The 22,257-nt window shown below is 36.1% G+C and overlaps 2 protein-coding genes across 2 annotated transcripts; one reads left to right on the forward strand and one right to left on the reverse strand.

Moving 5' to 3' along the window:
- The first annotated feature begins 2,194 nt into the window (after positions 1–2,194).
- LOC588540 (origin recognition complex subunit 6) lies at positions 2,195–9,351 on the forward strand. Its single transcript, XM_030975321.1, has 7 exons — positions 2,195–2,644; positions 4,354–4,477; positions 5,285–5,448; positions 6,303–6,404; positions 7,690–7,802; positions 8,216–8,284; positions 8,751–9,351. Exons 1-7 carry the CDS (start codon positions 2,580–2,582, stop codon positions 8,867–8,869), a joined length of 756 nt encoding a protein of 251 aa, XP_030831181.1. The 5' UTR covers positions 2,195–2,579; the 3' UTR covers positions 8,870–9,351.
- Positions 9,352–13,112: 3,761 nt separating this feature from the next.
- LOC588517 (regulator of microtubule dynamics protein 1) lies at positions 13,113–21,844 on the reverse strand. Its single transcript, XM_030975322.1, has 9 exons — positions 21,677–21,844; positions 19,877–19,994; positions 18,133–18,419; positions 17,124–17,213; positions 16,392–16,447; positions 15,925–16,012; positions 15,318–15,348; positions 14,419–14,552; positions 13,113–13,705 (listed from the first exon to the last, which is right to left on the reverse strand). The coding sequence occupies exons 1-9, from the start codon at positions 21,776–21,778 to the stop codon at positions 13,658–13,660; spliced, it is 954 nt and encodes a 317-aa protein (XP_030831182.1). The 5' UTR covers positions 21,779–21,844; the 3' UTR covers positions 13,113–13,657.
- Between the last annotated feature and the right edge of the window lie 413 nt (positions 21,845–22,257).

Genomic DNA, 22,257 nt, shown 5'->3' on the forward strand with positions numbered 1-22,257 from the left:
GAGAGAGATATGGAGAGAGAGAGAGAGAGAGAAAGAGTGTGAGAGAGCAGTGGCACAATACATAGGCCTACCATGGGGTCTGGAATCATTAAACTACACAAACTTGCATAAAATCACTACTCATCAATACACAATATATTATTATGTCCTTGCAGACTACTATACTACACTCTACACATTGAGATGCATTTCTAACGCACGCACCAGTAGGGTCTGAATCATACATCTACGCAGACTTGAATAAAGTACTTCTCAGCACACTACTAGTATGTTGTCAAACTGTCAGATTAGCGTCTGTGCTTGCAGACTACTATACCATTCTATACAAGTTGGCGACTTGAATAAAGTACTTCTCAGCACACTACTAGTATGTTGTTAAACTGTCAGATTAGCGTCTGTGCTTGCAGACTACTATACCATTCTATACAAGTTGCAATGTATTTCCATATGCACTACTGGGTCTGAATCATACAACTACACAGACTTGAATAAGCACATCGCGACACATACGCATATTGATTTGTCAAACTGGCAAATCAGAGTCTGTGTTTGAAGACTACTATGCCATCGTTTACTCGTAGAACGCGAATCGTGCACAGTACATGCGAATACATGTACATTTCGTATGGGAAGTAGCAGAGAAATCATAAGTCCACGCGCATGCGCACATGGGATTTTTGCTCTCTCGAGTACGGAAAAAAAATTCGCGGCGCGCGCGCGCGTATGCAATGTGCACACTACGCGCTAATTGGTTTAATCTGTTTTACATTGCGCGTATGCGAATAAGGTCAACTCGTGATAGTTATATGAATATTCATTAATCAGTACCCCCAATGGGCTCTGATTGGCTGTATGTAAATGAAAACAAATACGTCATACCTCATTAGGTTTTGTCCCCTGACGCGTATTAACTTGTTGTAATGAAGAGCATCAAAAATAATGTCCAAAATAATGTCGAAAACCAATTGAATATGTTAAGTATAGGCTGAGATATGACCATCTAAATCAATATAATCCCATAGGAACTCAGAGTATATAACACTGAGCTCGTATATTATATTTATGCATACAAAATACTGGTGGCCCCTCAAACATAAAATCTGGGCACTTTTGGCATATTTTTTTCTATTTTTAATGCCTTTCTGTTTCAGCATGAAATTTTACCTAAGATTCCGCATTTGGTGACTAGAACACTAAAAAAATTCAACCGATTTTGGAATTTTTGGGGGGCGTCCCCCCCCCCCCCCCCCCCCCCGTGGCTACGTGCCTGGTAACGATGGGAAGGGAACTACTTGAATGATGTATCTCGCCTCCATCATTAAACGTTCAATAAACTCATTAATATTGATGTCCATCAGAACAGTTACATAACATTTATGACGTCATTGTCTTACTATCCACTTATTATTTTCTTTATATATTGATAATACAAATTCCCAATTTTCGCCCTAAAAAATCTGATTTCCTCACACCAGCATCCGAGTTATATTGAAAATAATATGTTTTTTTGTGGATGCACTAATAAAGAGTAATTATTTTCCAGTGAAATCATGAAAAATGTGAATTTTGATAATTTGTTTATATAAAAATCAATGATGATGACAATACAATATTCAGAAAATAGTACCAATTCTTCAAAGTTCATAAAAGATTTTATGAAATGTCATGCACGCTATACAAATCATATAACCTGGGCAAAGGCATGGAAAATCACCTTTTGGGGGGATAAAAAGGGAAATTAATGGATAAAAATATATAAAGCAATCGATAAATAGAGACATGACGTCAAAAACTGATAACCAAATTGGCAATTTGTGTAGTGATATTTTCTAAGTTCCATAGGTTTTCATACCTTTAAAAAGATTCATATCTTCCTTATTTAGTAAGGTTATCCGTCTACTCATTTTTGTTTTGCTCTGGTTTTCTTGTTTTCCTGCATCTATTAAAAGCAAATTATTTTTGGAGTGGACTTACCATCGTGATTTTTCGATGGTACATGTAATAAAAATATCTCCGACAAGTAAAGTTGTTTCACGAATCACTCTCAAAGTGCATCATTGACCCATGACATGGCGTACAAAGTAGGCGGAGCCACTGCGAAAATATATTAATTGACAATTTTGATTGGCTATAGATGTCTAACCTCGTTTGATAGAAGACTCACCATTGGTCTTGATTCCGCACTCTAGTTTTAGGGAAATTCCCGGAAGTGTACCGCGCGGATTTGGAAGTTCACAATATTTGTTCTCTTTAGTTAATGAGAGAGGCCTTTAAACTCCGTCTCTATTACATTTGGATCTGACCCGAGCCGTCTGGCATCAGTCACGATGTCTTGCATGATGTGCATGGACTTCGTATCAGACCTTATTATTAGCTTGGATTGAGATTCTAGTCTGATCTGTTTCTTAACATAGACATTGCTGGACGACAGTACACTGCACACTGCAGAACTATACAGCAGGGTACAGTCCCGTATATTGGCTGCTGTGCATGTGGCTGCTACATAGTACATGCAGATCGAGGACAAATCGATTAGACGCAATTCCCGTCACTGCACAGCTACGTAAAACTCAACCACGATGGATAATCAGGCCGTGAAAAATCTTGGGTTAAAAATAGGAATATCCTCTGCAAAAATATTGAGGTGAGTCAGCTGAGCTGCTGTGCTAAAACTTTGATATAGGCCTAGCCCTAGGCCTATAGTCTAGGCTAGCAAATGATACCAATTTGTAATAGTAATAGTTACAGTATACAAACTGATTATACAGTCGGCTTAGCCTTAGGCTTGCGGATGCACCATGTGTGAGAGAGAGAGAGGGAGGATTGAGGAGTCCTGAAAATGAAAAGGACTCTCGGTAATCTTTCTTGAAGGTGCAATTGGTGTGTAGTCCTGAAACTGATTACGTTTAGCATTATGATTTTCAAATAGAATAGGTGATTGACGACTGGAACTCTCTGCCTGAAGTAGTAGTTCAGGCTCCCACCATAGACGCCTTCAAAACCAGGCTTGATCGTTGCTGGAAGGAACAGTGTCATATCTCTCAATACTCGAACTGATTTTTTCAATTTCTTTGCTCCTGGGACATTGTACATGGTACATTGTCCAGTCAAGATGCAACCTCTTGCCCCTCTGCCTCCCTTGCATATAATGAGAATTATTATTAAAGAGTATGAGTAAAAGAAGATAGACCTGGAAGCTCGACTGCTGTCTCAGCATTCTTCCAGTATTTGCGGTAAAGGTAAAGGTAAAGAATACTAAGGTTTAATAGAACGAAGCACCACTCAATGTAGACCGAATTTTCCGTCTCTTTCGTTCGTTAGCCTCTTATTGGGGTAGGGTCGGCCGGCTGTCTCTTTAGAGACGGAAACCGTCTATACACATTCCCTTGATAACGCCACGGCCATTTCAGGCCGTAGCGTTTTGCCCCCAAAATCCCCCAAAATGTCATTTTACCTCATGCATTGATTATTTAAAATTAGGAGAAGGTTATACTACATAATATACTATTATAATATATATATATATATTATACTATATAAAACTGTGATAACGCCATTACGAACGTGTAGATGGCGCACAGTTTTTCCTTCATAATCGTTTTGCCTTCGGTGTAGACTAGAAGGGATGAGATTGATTTAGATGACTCCGTGCGCAGCGAGAGTTTAACACGGCTTGCAAGATTTCAACATGGATGTTGATTTTGACCCATAATTTCCTTAAAAGGGACCATTAAACGGATTATTTCAGTCAAGTTGGTAAGTGGAACCGATGTAGTATAACCTTCTCCTAATTTTAAATAATCAATGCATGAGGTAAAATGACATTTTGGGGGCAAAACGCTACGACCTGAAATGGCCGTGGCGTTATCAAGGGAATGTGTATAGACGGTTTCCGTCTCTAAAGAGAGAGCCAACCCTACCCCAATAAGAGGCTAACGAACGAAAGAGACGGAAAATTCGGTCTACACTCAATGAAATGACCGAAAGTTTCAACAGGATCACCTCACACTTCCGTATACTGATGCTGAGGCTGAAGACGTCTAGACTCCACTAGAGTAGGTACTCTAAAATGTAAAATGTTAAGAGTACTATATATATAGACCAGATCTAGGGTTTTGGGGGTAGATTCAAAGGATAAATAAAATAGAATTATTCATTGACTTCAACATGTTCCAAGTCAAGCCTTAGCTTTTCAATTTCATTAACAGGATTAAAGTCATGATTTTTCAATCCTGACCTGAAAGTTTCATTTGTTTTTATATGAGTTTAAAAATATAAATTTAAGTTTGGTCATCAAAAAGTATTCAGCATTTAATGTTTGTATAATGTCTCTGCCTTTCTTTCAACAAAAAGGAGAGCCCAGGAACTGAACAGACTGATTCAATTACGCTGCACGTCCTTCACACTGAGTGGTTCTTGTCAGGCAGTCATGTGCTTTGAATTGGCAGCTGCCGAACATAAACATCCCATCAACAAGGTAAAGAGTGTTGATTGAAGGGGATTAAGTCATCCCTCATCATCATCATCATCACCTTATTCTCCCTCCGCTATTACGGAGATCTGCGATCATCATTGACTTAAATTAATTAATACCCTTGTTTTGGTCAGTTACAACTGGCAATACGCCTGTAGGTTTAGACCCTATCCTTTTTCTTTCATCTATTTGATCATTGTTAAGATGAAAGAAAATAGGAATTATGTCTTTCTCCTGTTCTTTTGTTGTAGTTTTTTCTTCTTCTTCTTTATTTGCTTGTTTGGCTCAATTCGTATCGTGTAATTGGTGTTTACAAAGTCATGTTTACAAGTCTTGTACTGCAGTTAGTATTAAGAGTGCCATACAAACCAAGCTGTTAACTACCGGTTGCAACCATTTTACTTTGGAATAGAATGCATGTGATAAACGTTATTCTTCTTATGTTAAAGCCCCACTGTCTAAGTTTGTAGCTACTTGCTCCCTCTATATAGAAAACTTCCCCAATCGGTGCCTGTTGGTCCCCCATGATCCTCTTTTTATTATGTTAGTTGAGAGCTGAGTTAATGAGATGGTCACCTGTCAGTGACCTTGCTGTGTGGTCTAATCCCTTCTGGCCCAGTAGTGTTGACGGTCTTTAAATGAACAAGAAAAGACTATCTGGCTATGTGCTACATGTTCTGTCTGACAGGATCAATATACATATTGTGCTATATATTCACACTGATTCAGCCAACAAATAGAATTCATTGTTTCAATTAAATGTAAATCAGTATCTTAGAATCTGCTACAATATTTGACCATTTCATCCAGGAATCGGCCGTCCAGCTGTCTGGCGTTAACAAGAAAGTCTACGCAAATTCCTTCAAGACATTACAGACCCTCCTGGGCCTGAACCCCACCGTGACAATCAGAGATCTAGCCGTTCAGTTTGGATGTGTAGGAGTAGTGGAACATGCAAACCTGGTCCTTCAGAGGTAGGTTTCGCTAGGTAGTTGAGCAAAACCTAGTGGCATGAAAAAAGACATCCCAAATATATGATTGTTTATCGCAACATTTCATACTAAGTAACTATGAATTGTTATTATTACTATAAAACCTAACACTAAGATTGATAATGATAATAACAATAATATTATCATTGATAATAACAAGAATAAGAGTAAAAATGATAATAATAGTAATAATAATGACAATAATAACAAAAACTGCTACCACTACTACTGATAATAAATATTTCTTATAAAACACTTTAATACCATTAACAGGTACAATGAATGCTTAAGAAACCAAATGATCAAGATAAATTTTGCAATGACATCGGCTCACCATTAGATAGCCCCCATTCATAATACATGTAATTACGTTTGTATAAAAAATTGACTAAGGAGCTGATTTTTATATGAGCATATATATGTTGTACAAAGTTACCAACTACTGTATTAGGAGTCCTTTTTTGTAGGTGCCTTCAGACTCGTGCTAAATGGAAATATGGATCCTAATGTCTATGAATGAGTTCTAATTCTCATGCATTCTTGAAATTAAAAACGAAGGTTGTGTTAATTATGTACTTGAATGACGACCCACAAATTTACCTGCATTTGTGGATGGTCTGGATGAATCAAAAAACATACAGCAAGGTCAAGTTGCTTGCAAATAATGGTTTCAATCACATCTAACACAATTTGCAAAAGTCCATGTTGGTTCTTGTACTATATTTATTTACAACATGCAGGGTTGTCAATTACTCACAGGTACTTCACTTGCACATGGCTAGCATTCTAGTTGCAAAAAGTGAATTAAAGATCAAATTTGCCTCTCTTTTTGACAGCTATCGCAAGGAGTTTGAAGAGAAGGCATCAGAAGCTTCAATAGATGGTGTTGATTTCAGCAAACCTCTATTCAGTGGGGCTGCTCTATACACCATATGCAAGTAAGCTTCGTCCTTATTCACTATCAAAACTCTTAAAGGCACTATGTCCCATTTGCAGGCCAAACAAATGAAAAAGGTTAAATTCCAATTAATTTTAAAGATAATACTTAATTTAGAACATCCCTTATAATGAAAGGGCTTGAAAATGGCTTTTAGTGGCAGATAACAAGCAATAGTTGTCAAATCTACTGTAGTGATTGCAATCATTTAAGTAATGGTCCAATTTACAGACCCTTGTACCGAATGGTCGTACGTTTTGTGCTGTGAAAAGATTCAATCCGTCTAATTTTAGCCATTACAAGAAGTTGGTTGTTGATGTAGTCAAAAATGCTCAAGTATCCTTTTCAGCTAATTTTCTGTATATTATTACCAAAGAAAAAAAGAAATCAGTCAGTCACTCAATAGTGTCTGACAGTGTAGTCTAGAATGTAAACGAGTTTCCTTGCTTAATTTGAATATTAGGACACTGCTAACGTTTGAATTTCACAGATAGGACATACGTGACATATTCATAATTCCTGCAAAGTTCTACAATTTAGATGTTGACTGCAAATGGGACATAGTACCTTTAAAGTTTAACCTTACAGATCTATTTTTCTTTCTGTAATCCACTGCTGACTCTAATCTGTTTTTTTTTTCTGCTTCTATCAAAATCAACTGGATTACTTAACTGCAAATGCAAAAACTTATGTGTATTTCATATTATGATATGACCAAGTGTGTCTATAGCTCAAATGAGATATAAAAGAAGTGACTTAATGGAAAAGAAATGTCACTATGCCTATTAAATATTGTTCCTACTATTACTACTACTACTACTTCTACTACAACTACTACTACTACTACTACATGAAAAAGAAAGGTCACTGTGCCTATTAAACATTGTTGTTGTTCCTACTATTACTACTACTACTACTTCTACTACAACTACTATTACTACTACTACATGTACCTATTAAATATTGTTGTTGTTCCTACTATTACTAAGTACTACAACTACTACTACTACTACTCCTACAACAACAACTACTATTACTATGAATGCGGCCAGGAAAAACAATGGAACACCTGCTAGTCTGCCCACTCCTGCCAGAGCCATGCACCAGAGATGACCTGGAAGCCGTGAATTGCTGTGCCAAAGCCTGTGTGGACCACTGGACAGGACTTGTGTAGTGACTCGATAAGAAGAAGATCTTGTATGTGGTCTTTTCCCTTTCCACTTTATGTTATTTTATTATGATTACATATGTACATTTCCCCCTAATGTTTCTTCCTTTCCTTTAAGGCGCCAAAAGATTAAAGTGGACAAGACAAAGCTTGTTGAAATGACGGGTGTGAGAAGAGGTACTTTTGACAAGCTGTGTGCAGAGATGGAAAAGCACGCCACTCAGATATTCGGTAAGTGTGGTGGAATTTGAGTTATTAAAGTTTACCGGTAGTCATTTCTGATGTCTGATGTCATTTCTGATGTCATTTCTGATGTCTCCCATTGAATTGTTCACATAAGTGTTTATTAAAGAGATGGGGTTATTTTTGTCAGGAAAAGCATACATGAAATGAACACATAAATATATTCTATGATTTTTTAATTTTGTTTTCAAGAATAGTAGTGCACATTGTTCTTGTTGTTGTTTTGTGTACATTTATTCTGGACCCATGATAGATCCAAGCCTTGAAATATTTGTTTAAAATAAATATTGTGAAACCCTTGTCTAGATTGCAAAATAAGCCAAGATGGGGTGGGGGGGGGGGGCGTATCTTTTTGTAGTGTTATGTCAATATTGTGTATAATTTGTTTTATTGTTTTGCAGGTGAAAAGAAGTCTAAACAATCTAAAAGACATAATTCATGGATGGATGACTTAGAGAGATCTTTTGAAGGTGAGAATGACATTTTATCTTTCATACTTTGACTCAAGCCCACTAAACTAAGTTTTAAAATTGATAATTATAAAATATAGTATCATGTGAATTTGCACTCCTGCCAAATTTTGATTGACACTCTCTTACTTTCTTACTCAGGGCCATTCAATAAAAAATGTTAGTACTGTAGCAATCGAGAAGAATATACTGGGTATTAAAAGTCACAGTGTTATATGTACATGTTCATCATTGAAAACTTTTAGGAGGAATATGGAGGAATATAGATTTACTGGAGTCAACCACAAGTGTTATTCTTGTACATCATAGAAAACTGATATCTGTTTTCAGAAAATACACAAAACAGTGAAATAGGAAAATGGTGATTACTTGGATGTCTTTTTCGTGTGCTGTATTCAGACTAAGCGGGAACTTAATATAACAGACAATTGTAAAAATCAAATCTCTGGCTTTGGTTTTGACACAGATGGTGTAAGTCCACCGAAGCAATCTAAAAGCAGCCAGGATAGCAACAGTTCCAAGCAGGATGATTACGAAGAGTGGAAGAGGAGGATTCTAGAAGGTGCCCCTGACACAGACAAGTGAAACGCTCCTCGCAATGAAGAGGATCAGGGGGGTGTTTCACAAAACTTGTCATCAGTGACAAGTGACAGATTTTGTTATACGCTACTGATATCCTTGCTTCTGATTGGTTATCAGCAGTTAGTCATTTGTCATTGAAAAAGGGTTTTGTGAAACAAGTCCCAGGTTTCAAGATTCTCTGAGACATTGCTCTCAAGACAATTGCTCCGCGGTCAATTTCCTGCACAAGTGAATTCTGAAAAGCAGTCTTTGACCAACAATCTACCAAACTCTAACCCTAAACCTGACCTAAATCTCCAGTTGCAATATTTTTGATGAAGCAAGCCCACAGCGATTGTCAACCCTAGATACTTGTTTCTATATAAAAATAAGGAAATAGTTCTCTTTGTTCATTCATTATCTAAAATGAAATATCCTTGTGGCCGGTGGGCTACATTGCAGATTTTTCATACAAAGAATATCAAAACAACAGTGATATAACAAAATAAAGAGGAATAGATAGGATGATGATGTTGTTTTTTAAGCTAATTTGGAGTTGTGGTAATTATGGAAAAGAAATTCACACTGAAATTCAGATTTTTTTGGTCTTTTGACTGGTCCGACGTCACAATGATTCACAACTAATCATGTCTTTTCTGTGACCAGAAGGATAACAACATCTGGGTGTTTTTATTTTTATCTTTCAAATTTTCCCACATCTGTATTCTGTAAAACTGAATGGACAATATACGTAAAGACCACCTGCTTTTCTTGTCTCCCTTGAGCTATCTTTATATACAGGTCTGACTGTACTATATGCTTATAGGTAGGCATGACAGATATTTTTCCAAAAAGCTAGATGATAGATCAAGCCCGATTATGATAAACTGATTCTCTACATGTGGGACTTCAAAATTTTGCTGTTGTCGCATATTTTGTACTGTACATAACCTAAAACTTGCCATGGGCATGTCAGAAAGACTTCACTTTTAGGCGAAATTTAAGTCAAGATTTATTTGCCAGTAAGATAAAGTTGAGTTCTGCATGGTCATGCGATTGCATTGTGAAAGAATTAGTGTGGAATCGATCAGAAAAAAAGTTGATCATGTAGCATATAAGTATTGGTGTGTACGGCAAGGTTCTTGAGTCATCAAAATGATATAAATTTTGGCCCAGTCTTGGTAAAGTAACATGCACTGTACACAGAAAGATGTATATGGGCTACAAGAACATGTGGCATAAAAATCGGGCCTCATTTTTAAACTGTTACTTGTCATATTTAGAATAAGAAGGCATTTGAAGAGCCATGCTTTTCAGGAAACATTTTTTCTCTGATGTTCTTCCACACTTGCATAATAACAACGAAAACGCTTACAAATTATTTTTCACCTCTCCCCAGAACTCAACCGTATCTATCTGTTGATGGACTCCCGTTTGTAAGCTCAGCAACTAGTGTTTTTCTTTTCTTTTTTGTTATGCCAAATACCATAGCTTTATTTTGTATATTCTAGTCTATGTTAGTTTATTACTTTTATATACATGTTATGTAATGTGTCTACTAGGTAATGATATAAAGCCGTTTTATTAGTTTATTATCAGAATCTGTACAGTGTCCCTCAAATGCTCGATTTCATAGTTTACGATATGGAAGTTTGGTTGTTTAAATTGCATTATATGTATTACTCCAAATTGATATAGCATCATTCCTCACTTTCATGAGTTTCAGACCATTGGTATGAGCATTACTTGTACAAGAAAGACTCAATCATGTCAAATTACGACGATTCTAACCCATTGAAAGATTATTTCAATTTTCGATAGACCTGCTTATCTGCCTGTCTGATCTGTATGCAAACATCCTCATGAACACTATCACTGTCATCTATATCATCTGGGAACAAGATAATGAAAATCTGTATAGATCGTGTTAAAAGGAATGTGAGACGAGGGCACTATTGTAAAGTGATAAGATTTTCTGTAAGACATGAACATTTTGTCAAGAATTTAGGCTCCCCCCAAAAAAAATCTAGATAAACAGAATAAAAGAACAGATGAAAAGTCGCCAACATTGTTTAAAGGCACACTTTAGCCGAAAATCTTGTTGCATTTAACAAAAGTGGAAAATGATATCTTGAACTGCATCATTCTTACCAAAGCACCAGCATCATTACTTAAACAATCATCAGGATAAAACTCCTGTGATTTCATTGTTTTTGTATCATTCTTACCAAAGCACCAGCATCATTGCTTAAACAATCATCAGGATAAAACTTCTGTGATTTCATTGTTTTGTATCATTCTTACCAAAGCACCAACATCATTACTTAAACAATCATCAGGATAAAACTTCTGTGATTTCATTGTTTTTGTATCATTCTTACCAAAGCACAAGCATCATTGCTTAAACAATCATCAGGATAAAACTCCTGTGATTTCATTGTTTTTGTATCACTCTTACCAAAGCACCAACATCATTGCTTAAACAATCATCAGGATAAAACTTCTGTGATTTCATTGTTTGTGTTTCAATCTTACCAAAGCACCAGCATCATTGCTTAAACAATCATCAGGATAAAACTTCTGTGATTTCATTGTTTTTGTATCATTCTTACCAAAGCACCAGCATCATTGCTTAAACAATCATCAGGATAAAACTTCTGTGATTTCATCGTTAGTGTCCATTACTTCCTGCTGATATAATAAGTCCATTGCTTGTTTGTATTACTACATGTGTCGTATCAATGTATATAGTTTAAATCTAATGTTAAAAATTGCCTAATCAATGTGTTTACTTTATATGACAATTCCTTTAATTATTCTTTAGCATTGCTTTCTGTATTCATGATGTTATTACAAAATAAAAGGGTAAAATTACCTGGAATTTTGCTTTGGTAGCAGGTGTTTGTTTTGTTGCACATGTCAATTGGAGATATTGTTTTCGACTCTTCCAAGTACAACACTGTATGTAACATTCACAACATTATTTTCAGACAAACAACACATTTTACCACAATGATACAGGATAAAATTTCAGAATTTAATCAAATTCTTGGAAATTGACAATTCAACACGACATCTAATCATGATGTACATTTTATCTTGTGAATTTTACAAATTTGCAACTAAAAAAAAAAATGAATTCTAAGCCTCTGCTAGAATCATTCATAAGGTAATTACTTTTTTCTCCTGTAATAGAGGGGGAAAATATGTATATTTTTTCTTCAATATGCTAATCGAAATTGGAAGAAATATTACCCTGGCAGAAGAAAACTGAACTTTTCAACATCCAAAACAAATGGAAAAAAAATCTTTGATAAAGACACACAGCTCTCGTATTCTGTTCAATTAATTTTGGAAATATTGTCTAATATCATGAAGTAATCTGAAATTTTGAGGATTGAAATAATACATGAATCATTTACACATACAACTGAATTGAAATCTAATTTAAAGTATGCACATTAAATATCAAGCTATCAAGCCCTGGTCACTAGAACAGGAACAAATGTACATATATGTAAATGTAGATTACCGGTATTACTATTCACTGCCATAAACCTTCATTGCAAGCAATATCATTTATATTTCAGGTAATAATTCTAGATCACAAACTATGTAATAATGGACACCTAGGGTCTTATCTTGAATACAACTGATGTACATGACAATGAGGTCATTTTAAGCCCCTTTCTAGCTGGTTGGGGGAGGGGGGCAAAGAACTTCAGTATTGAATTTTCTTCCTATGATATGAAACAGACATTCTAACAATTGATGTAGGAAGGCGATGATGGTGATGATGATGATGATTAATTCAAGATGACAATAAACCTGAAAAAAAATCATGAAATCATTACTGGGAATAAAAAGGGCTTGGTAATTTGCAAGCAATAGCACAAACTTCCACCCAGAGACCTTATCATGAAAATCTAATGATAAGATTATATTTTGTTAAAGATAAACTTGAGTTCTGGTAAAAAAAGAAAATGAATTCTCACAGAATCTAACGAAACTTACACTGAATGCTCAAGATTACAAATAAATGTCATGTGCCAAACAATTTTGGAAGAAAATGTATACTGGCTGAGTAATGAGCATAGAAAGATAAGGAAATCAGGGTAGTACTAGCCCCGACACCATGTGTGTTGTCCAATATACATCTTTCTGTGTAAGTGATTGTTATTTTACCAAGACTCTGCCACATTTATGATGATTTTGATGACTCCAGAACCTTGCATTGCACACCATTACTTACATGCTATATGATCAACTTTTCTGATCCATTCCACACCTTTTCTTTCACAATGCAATCGCATTACCAGAACTCAAGTTTATCTTTAATCATAAACTCTGAACAATTCATCCAAAATGATGTAGGATAGTGGAAAAACATAGATGACTGTTAAAATGGAATACCGGTAGATACCGTTTTCATTGCACACACATAATGAAAATAAATATACCACGGGAAGCTTGAATGATCAGCATGATCATCATGAGATACAATGTATGTATGCATTCAATGCCTACACTCTTACCCTGGTTAAAAGATAGTACAAGATCACAATAATCATGAATTTAGAAGGACAAAAATATATACATCCAACAATAAGAGCAATATCCATAAACTATTATTCCATCATCAAGCTTAGTCTTTAATACACTAACCAGATATAAAAACAAAAACCAAGAATATTTCTGTTACATAACAGTTCAACTGTACTGCACTAATTTACTGAGGTGTATATGCATCTATTTGAACACTTTTGAAGTACGATGGCATGTTGGTCCTATGATGTGCTATGGTTGTCATGGTTACTTGTGTCCCATTGATGCTAGAATTGCTACAGCCTCCTCAAGTACCTGGAGTATTAAGGGGAGAAAGAGTATACCACCTTATGAGTGCAATATAATATTTTGCAAAAAAAAAATTAAAAAATAGGTAAGTTAGGTATTATTTGAAGCATATCTGCACTAGTTTGGCTAGGAGGGATTAGACCTCCCGGTGTGGTCACTGGCAGGTGGTTTAGTTATCTCATCAAATCAGCTCTCAATTAACATAAGAAAAAGGGGATCATGGGGGATCAACATGTACCACTTAGGCATTGTTGGCTGTATAGAGGGCGCAAGTAGCTACAAGTAGTGTAGTCCCGCTTCAATTCAAGCAAAATACAAAGAATTAAATTTATTATCAAAAGGGAACTGATCATGGAACGAAGAATAAACAAAGCACAATATAGAAAAATAACATAGATCGCTAGTAAAAAGTTATAGTAGATTTGGAGAGCATTACATCATAAACACAGATCTGTTGCACCCTTCTGGTTCTCAACAGACATATCGTTTTAAATAATCTTCAAGCATTCCATTAAGATATTGATCATTTATATAGCGATTCAGTCAGTAAAACTGAGTTGCATCCCTCAATTTAAGTAAAAATAAATAAATATAAAAGCAAGAGAGTAACAAAGAAACTAATTCTGAAAAGTTTATCATACAGTAGACATAAGCTTTCCTAAAAATGTACATAAATGTTTTTTGAGGATTTACTTAACCACCTACTACATAGAACCTACCTGGTTATCTTCTTCCGTTTTGGGAGGGTAATCTCGAGTTTTGGTCAGATAAAGTAGAGCCGACTTGTTGTCACCCAGCTTTTGATATGTCTTGCCCAGCATCAACAGATTCTTGCTGTAGAAGTTGGGCGAAACTAGTATTTGAAAAAGCAGAAAAACTTTGTCAATATGTGTTCTAAAGGTAATCTTTCCAGTAATAATCGAGAATAAATTCGAACAGAATCAACTCAAATTCTCTCTATATTATTCACAAGTATATTGAATAAGTAACACCTGTCCAATATTTCTGATACAAATTTGTAACTCCTAACTAAAAAAAATAAATAAAAGCATTCCATGAAAAGTGGACCATAAAAGTTGGAACTGGAAACCTTGTCAGATAAAAGCGTATAAATTATATGCAAAACTATGAACAATGCTTGAAACCTAAAAGACGCCCCAAAATGGAATACATAGTTTTGTCAGATCACTTTGTTCCAACATATAATTTAATACATGACAATAACACAAAATGATCTTTTATTTACATTTTCATGAAATAAAGCTTCACTGTGTATTAAAAATTTGCTTTCATTGTTTAGAAATTTTGCCAAATACATGTACATGCTATTTGTTATTCATCTTGCACAATTAAGACATCAGTGCAAATATCTCTGTGAAATAGAATACATAAAGCATTTAAAGTCTTACCTCACAAGTCATACATTTCAACAACTACATAACTATGTATTAGAGGAATTCACACCTTTGAATGTGTTTGAACAGAAAGATGGTGTTACTGCTGATAATCCTCATCATCAAGTATTGTTTTATGCCTCCCCCCCCCCCCAACAAAAAAAAAATAAATCATTTAGTCTGTATTGCCTAGCATTGTCAGGTCAAAAATATTTTGTTCTTACCTTTCTCTGCAGAAAGAAACATTCTCAGAGCCTACAAAGAGAGACAAACAAAAATGTATGATTTTTATTTTTTTATATTTTTTTTATTTTTATTTTTTCTGATACTGGAAGTATAATCCCCAACGTAACTGCCCACTAGGATATTTACCCATAAAAATATACAAACATACACCTAGACAATTTCCCCTCACCCCTCAACAATTAACGATGACAAGACATGTTGGCTCAGTCGCTAAAAGTGTCTGCCTTTGAAACCAAAGATCGTGGGTTCAAATCCAACCAGGCAGACAACTAAAGCCTTAGTTGTGTGTCAATGTGGCCATTCCCTATCCCATAGTTTTGGGCAGGTTGCAGTGGAAGACATCCCGCCTCTCGGGTAGGATGTTAAATGGTGACTCTAGGGGCAGTGTGTAAAGTGGGCTATTGCTCCGTAGAGAAGGGGGTTTGGGTCAACATGTCAAGGGTCAAATAGGGCGGAATAGGGTCAAAGCCATTCAGCCTCTGGTTGCAAACCTCCAAACTTTATCCTTGCTTTCTTTACTAGCAGTTACGTAAAATATATAAATACATCAAAATCATGCTAAATGAAATAAAATAATTGAAATACCTCTTCATATGTTCCCGAAGGAGGTGAGGCAAAGATGGTGGCAGCTATTTTCCTCTGGTACCATGCCATATCAGCAAATGTGAAATACCTTAAAAAAAAGTAAATAAATATCATTAATCTAGTAAAGTTGAGCCCTCTGTACATTATAGGATCTTACTCACTGACTGCAATCCAATCTTGCACGGAATTACAACATCTTTAGACACATTTATATCAATTTATTTGAATTGCTCCTCGTCGATTTTCTGCCCTATTCTTAACTCCAACCCTGAACCCAACATTATCCCAAGCCTTTACCCTGACCCTCAACATGATCTAAAAGCCTGTTACAACCCTAACCCTAAACCTGACCTAAAATCCTGTTGCAACTTGTCTCTACCCCTAAACCTACATCTTTGATGAAATTCATCATGGAGCCACTATCCCAAGTGCAAATGTTGGGTCACCTTTAGGATTACAATACTTACCACAGACCAAGCAAATGTACAGATGTTGCATCCTTGGGGTTCAATTCAATGGCTTGCTGTAAAAGATCACAAAGAGAAAACCTGTATTAGCATGTTGTGTAACCTCTTCCTGTATATTCCAATACACCAACATTCACAACAAAAGCATACTTGGTAACCCAAGAAAGTCCTAGGTATTTGGTCAGTTGATGTCCCATTCTTAGCAAGCATACAGGTACTCTAGAGTTACAAATATAAATTGATCAAAATATATACCGGTACATGTAAATTTACTTCACTCTAGTTTGGTCTGATCAAAACTTTGGAAGGGCTCAATTTCTAGATATACTAAAATCGTATATGTGGTCTTTAACGTACGGGATGACATAGCTTGGACACTACCAAATACTACATACTTGTAGGACTAGGAAGTGTCAATACATTCACTAGCCTCTCAAGGTTATTATCATAATATCATTACCTGGTAGTTAAAAATCAGAGTTTCACATCAAGAATTATTTTACTATAAGGGCTTAGCTTAAGAACCTGTAAAATCAAGAAGTGGTTTAACAAATGTAGGTGATTATCAGAATTACAGGCACATATGAAATTGGAATGTACCTCATATGATAACTTTAATTTTATTAAATTGTATGTTGGGCAGTCATGTATAAAAATGTACAATAGCAAAATAGGATATCAAATTTGATTGAAGGCATCGAGATGTAGGCAGGTCAGAAAACTGTATCTTACCAAGAAGTGCTCCTTGATGACGAATGCATTTAGAATCTTCTGCTTCATTCCCTCATAGTCGCCCACTTCACTCAAGCAAATAGCAGTCCACTGTGGAAGAGTGAAGAGATCATTAGATGGAGGATATAAGGGTTTACAAGTCTTTATGTATGTATCACTGAACACCAACCACGTTGTTATATGGCATGGAATCTCTGCTTTCAACCCTTGTACAATCAGCGTTTGCCTCTTTGGGTGCTCCGACATACACATGCTCTGGTGACAATTATTATTTTTCTCTCACCCTTTCTCAATTTGTTTAAAGGCTGCCAAGGGGGGGGGGGGGGGTGGGGACTGATTTGGCCCCACCTGGACCCCCAGTTTTTAAAGCTAAATAAATGACAAAAGAGAGAGAAAATTTTCACTTTTTCAGTATTTCTTACCATTCCTTTATAATCTTTAATTCTCAAATTCTGGATTTTCGTTAAAATAAGGGAACTGAAAGCTCTGTCCAGGGCGGCCCAGAGTGGCATGCCCTGCTGTCAGGATGCGGACCATGGTCCAGGCTTTGAGAAGCATTGCTCTAGATAGTCCAAGAGATGCAATTTCATCATAGGTACATCACATGGACATCAATGCATGCAAATCGTTCCAATGCCATTGCAGTTCTAGTCATCATCATCATCCTCATCATCATCATCATCATCGCCATCATCATCGCCATCATCATCATCATCTTCATCATCATCGCCATCATCATCATCATCATCCTCATCATCATCATCATCATCATCATCATCACCACCATCATCATCATCATCATCATCATCGCCATCATCATCATCCTCATCATCATCATCATCATCACCACCACCACCACCATCATCATCATCATCATCATCATCATCACCATCATCTTCATCATCATCATCATCATCATCATCGCCATCATCATCATCATCGCCATCATCATCATCATCATCATCATCATCATCATCATCATCATCATCATCATCATTCTATTTGTCACCTTATGGCTAGCAAAGTTCTTGTCGTTTGCCTTCAAGGCCCTCTGAGCGAAGTCCAGCGATTCGTAGGTCAGTCTCTTCTTGTCCTCCTTGCTGGTGCAGGATAGCTGAGCCACACAGCGGCAGGCCCGGGCAAGGCGCCAAAGAAGCTCATCGTTGGTAGTGTCCTTGAAGCGTACTAGATGGTCGTACAGCTCAGTAGACTTGTTGGCATCGTACAGTCGATCCGCTTCATCCATTGCTGCGACGTCGGGAGAGACAGGGACTTGCTTGACAGCTGGCACCGACTCTAATAATAGTGTGAACAATTTGAGCATCTGATTATGATGACCCATGTTCATGTTGAGTCAGTATAAGGTACAGATTGCACTGAGGGACTTGATGTTGCTTCTAATACATACTTCTAATACAAGTTGCTGGAAATATTCATAATGCTCAAAATCTCAAAATCTTAGCGGCCGATTGCCGCGAAAATTTGCACGCATGTCAAGTGAAGTGTACAGAATAATATGATAATTTCAATTTTTTGAAAGATTCACTCATTTGCATATTTATGGTAATTTATGCAAATAAAGTCATTCAAATCACATTTTTACCCATAAATCATATATTATTCATATTTAAGCATTCTTTTTCACTACATACATTCATTAGACCATTCTAAATAATAATACGACAAAGAAAAATTGGAAAAGCCAGCTTATTTCTTATGTTATCCCTTGTTTTGATAATTTCTTATGTATTTCATTGTTTTTTTAACTTATGTATTTCATTGTTTTTTTAACTTATGTATTTCATTTCTTACTACAATTAAACTATTTTGACTCCCAAAACAACCACCTAAACTGTAAACAAGACCCAATAACCCATGTATGATCTGTTTTTAGGAAAAATGACTTTTCCATATATGTTTTGTACACAAATCACAAAAATGAGCGATTTTCGGGCTGACATGCGAAGACAAAAGGTCACGAGACTTTGTAACCGTAGGTCCGATTTTCAAAAAAATTATTTTAAAAGATGGGCAAGACTCGAAAGAAAAAAGTCAGCGAGCGATGGGGCGCCATCCATATGCGTTTCCAAGCAATCAGAAAAATTGTGGAGGGGGGGCCTTAATGGGCCCCCCCCCCCCCCCCCCCCCCGGCCTTATTAGGGTTAAAGCTCTCAAATTTCAAATGTTTTTAACCTCAATATTTGACCCATTTGTCTCAAGCTTTCATTACCCATTTTTTAAAGCTAATGTTGTGTGATCTCCCTTTTCAAAGGCTGGTCCCACCAGAACAATAAAAATTCATTCATTTCATTTCGAGGGAAATGCATTGAAATAGTTATAGGTCACACCTCAACCATTATGCTACCATCTATTTGGACTCAGTGAGTGATTTTCTTCAGACAAGCCTCTATGATATCTGTGAGCCAATAATGTCACTCCTTTGATGTGATGTCAGTTCATCAGAAGGGGAAGGGTAATCCCATACTTGCTCTATCTGGTGAAAATTGATTCAGGCTAAGTTCGTCTGAAAATAGACGATTAGGTTTAGGGTTGCATTTTGATGTTACATTAAGATTTAGAGTGAGGGTTTGGGTTAATTATAATGTTGGATTTGTGTCCAAGCTGGAAGTTTGGAAATAACCCAGTGTAGGAAAATCAGCACAACTGACAAGGCAATCAATGAAGGAGCAAGTGTTGTACAATAGTGCAATAGCCCTGATGATCGTCACCAACTACCTTACTTAAATTCCTACCTTTTGGTTCACTAGACCAGAGACTGAATCCTCGAGATGCAGCCAGAGACGTTGAGAAAAACGATCCTAGTTTCAGCTTGGAAGAATGGCTGGCACACACCTGCCACAATCTTGATACCTGGTAACAATGATAGCACAATGTGATTTAGGCAATTAGTAAACTTGACTATGAATCAAATATTTGCCATTAAACTGAAAGACTAATGGGGCGTTGCAAGAGCAAAATTTGCAACTGATATTTGCAATCGACTGCGACTCAACTTTCTTGCAACGCCCCACTAGTCTCCTAAATTTTCTAGGATTTAGTTAGGATTAAAGTTTTGACAATAAAATTAAGTTAACTAGATCTAGCTTTTATTTCCCCCCTCTCTCTCTCTCTCTCTCTCTCTCTTACTAATGGGGTGTTACCATCTTATTTCTTGTTTGTTCGATCCTATGTTTGACCTTATGTATGTTTGATCTCATTCTTATTTTTATTCATATATATGCATGATTTATTGAATAAAGAACATATTTATAGTTTGTGTGTTTATTATAAGTTTTGGTAAATAATTTTTTAGTCAGACAATGGTTGGCTTAGAGACACCCGTATTAAGCGCCTAATAAATGTTGTGTATTTACAAGAAAGTTGAGTTGCGATCAATTGCAAATTTGCAATTAATCGCAAGACTTACGCTTGGCTTAGGGGATTTGCAATTGATTGCAACGCCCCATTAGTATTGACTTATGGTCAAACCCATACAAAGAAAAGGGGCCTTTATGTTGAGTTACCTTTAATGTAATGAGAAACACTTTTCAAAAATAAATGTGGTTTTTATCAGCAGGCAGTTATTGTATACAGGTTCAATTCAATTCAATTCAATTTATTTCAACCATAACTGACATAAACAATAATTCTATGAAATATTTAAACAAATATGGGGTTAGGAGCCCCTAAAGAAGTTTGAATACAGACTTGTGGTTTGGGCACCAACTTTGACATACACTAGTACACTACTGATGACAAATATACTGAAAAATTAGAGAAATTAACAAAAACAATCTTATTAAAGGGAGAACAAATATAAATACAAGAAAAAGATTATAAAGCACCAGCCATGAACGCACATAGAACATGGCGTCAAGCGACACTGCGTCCTTAGGCGCCCCTAGCTGGTGCTTTACAGTATTACAAAACATTACAAAACATGTGGAGCAAATTATTCATTATTTAATTGGGCGTGTTTTTTATAATGCATGAACATTTCATTTTTCAAAAGTTTTTTAATATTTATCAACAGTTTTACTTAGTTTCATATCATTGTCTAGGTCATTCCATAACTTACTTCTATTACAACGTAAGGAATTTTCATGATAAAAGTTACTAATCAATTTTGACTGTATTAACAAATTCTACCTTTGAAATGTGAGCGATAGCTCAATACTAATTTGAGCAGTGGTCTCATAATAATAACTGCAGAAAGTTCTAGTCTACTGTATGTGCATCCTTGGTTGAGCAAATACCTTTTCCTCTTCTCTTCTTGAAATATCATAAAGTGACATTAAATTGCAGCCTGCCCAGTTTGTTCCTATCTTCTTCTTAATTTGACTCTTATATACCATCTTGGCAGCTGTATCTCCAAATGTTACAGTGCAATGACAAGACAAGTAAACACCGATCACCAACACGAGCGGTGCGTCATTCCCATATCACACACATACAATCCAATTGACTCACACTGTCACAGTCACACTGTCTGTCTGTAAAACCAAACTATTTGTTTGTCAAAATACAGCAACCCATTCTTTCTCGTATATTACCTTCCACGAGTTTTGCAGTTGTCTCACTCTACCTTGGTACCTGAGTATCTGACTTTGTCCAAAAAGCAAAAAATATCTTCGTAATCCTAATCTTGCAGCCATGGCAATTCGGGCTAGCAGACTGCAGATAGCTGGACGATAATACACGGTGTAAGTATCGACGGGATCGTATAGCAGCTAGATTGCGCTAGAGGTCGCACGTAATTACACATGTTATAATTTTCAATGTTTTTAAAAGATTTTTGGGGTAGGTCTATTTGTTGTTTTTTTGTTGTTGCATGGAAGCTATTTTGGGGGTTGGGTACTGTGGAGGAGGCTTCGAAACGCGCCTATCATCTTATATTCAACATTCTCGCTCACAAAATATAGGAAAGAAAAGAAAAAACTAGAGATGCGTCTCAGCCTCAGTTTTAATCTCTTGCCCATCAAGAAGACGCTATAATATAAATTTGTTTGTTTAATTTTATGTAGTTTTGATTACACTCAACGAGACATTGTAAGTCTATTTTTCACGTGAAAATATTTAATTTACTTGTATCATTCACTTATTTTATTTGTGAATCATATGCATCATTTTTTAG

Source organism: Strongylocentrotus purpuratus, unplaced genomic scaffold (assembly GCF_000002235.5).
Source record: "Strongylocentrotus purpuratus isolate Spur 01 unplaced genomic scaffold, Spur_5.0 spur5_scaffold_8, whole genome shotgun sequence".
In the NCBI taxonomy this organism is placed as follows: Eukaryota; Metazoa; Echinodermata; class Echinoidea; order Camarodonta; family Strongylocentrotidae; genus Strongylocentrotus; species Strongylocentrotus purpuratus.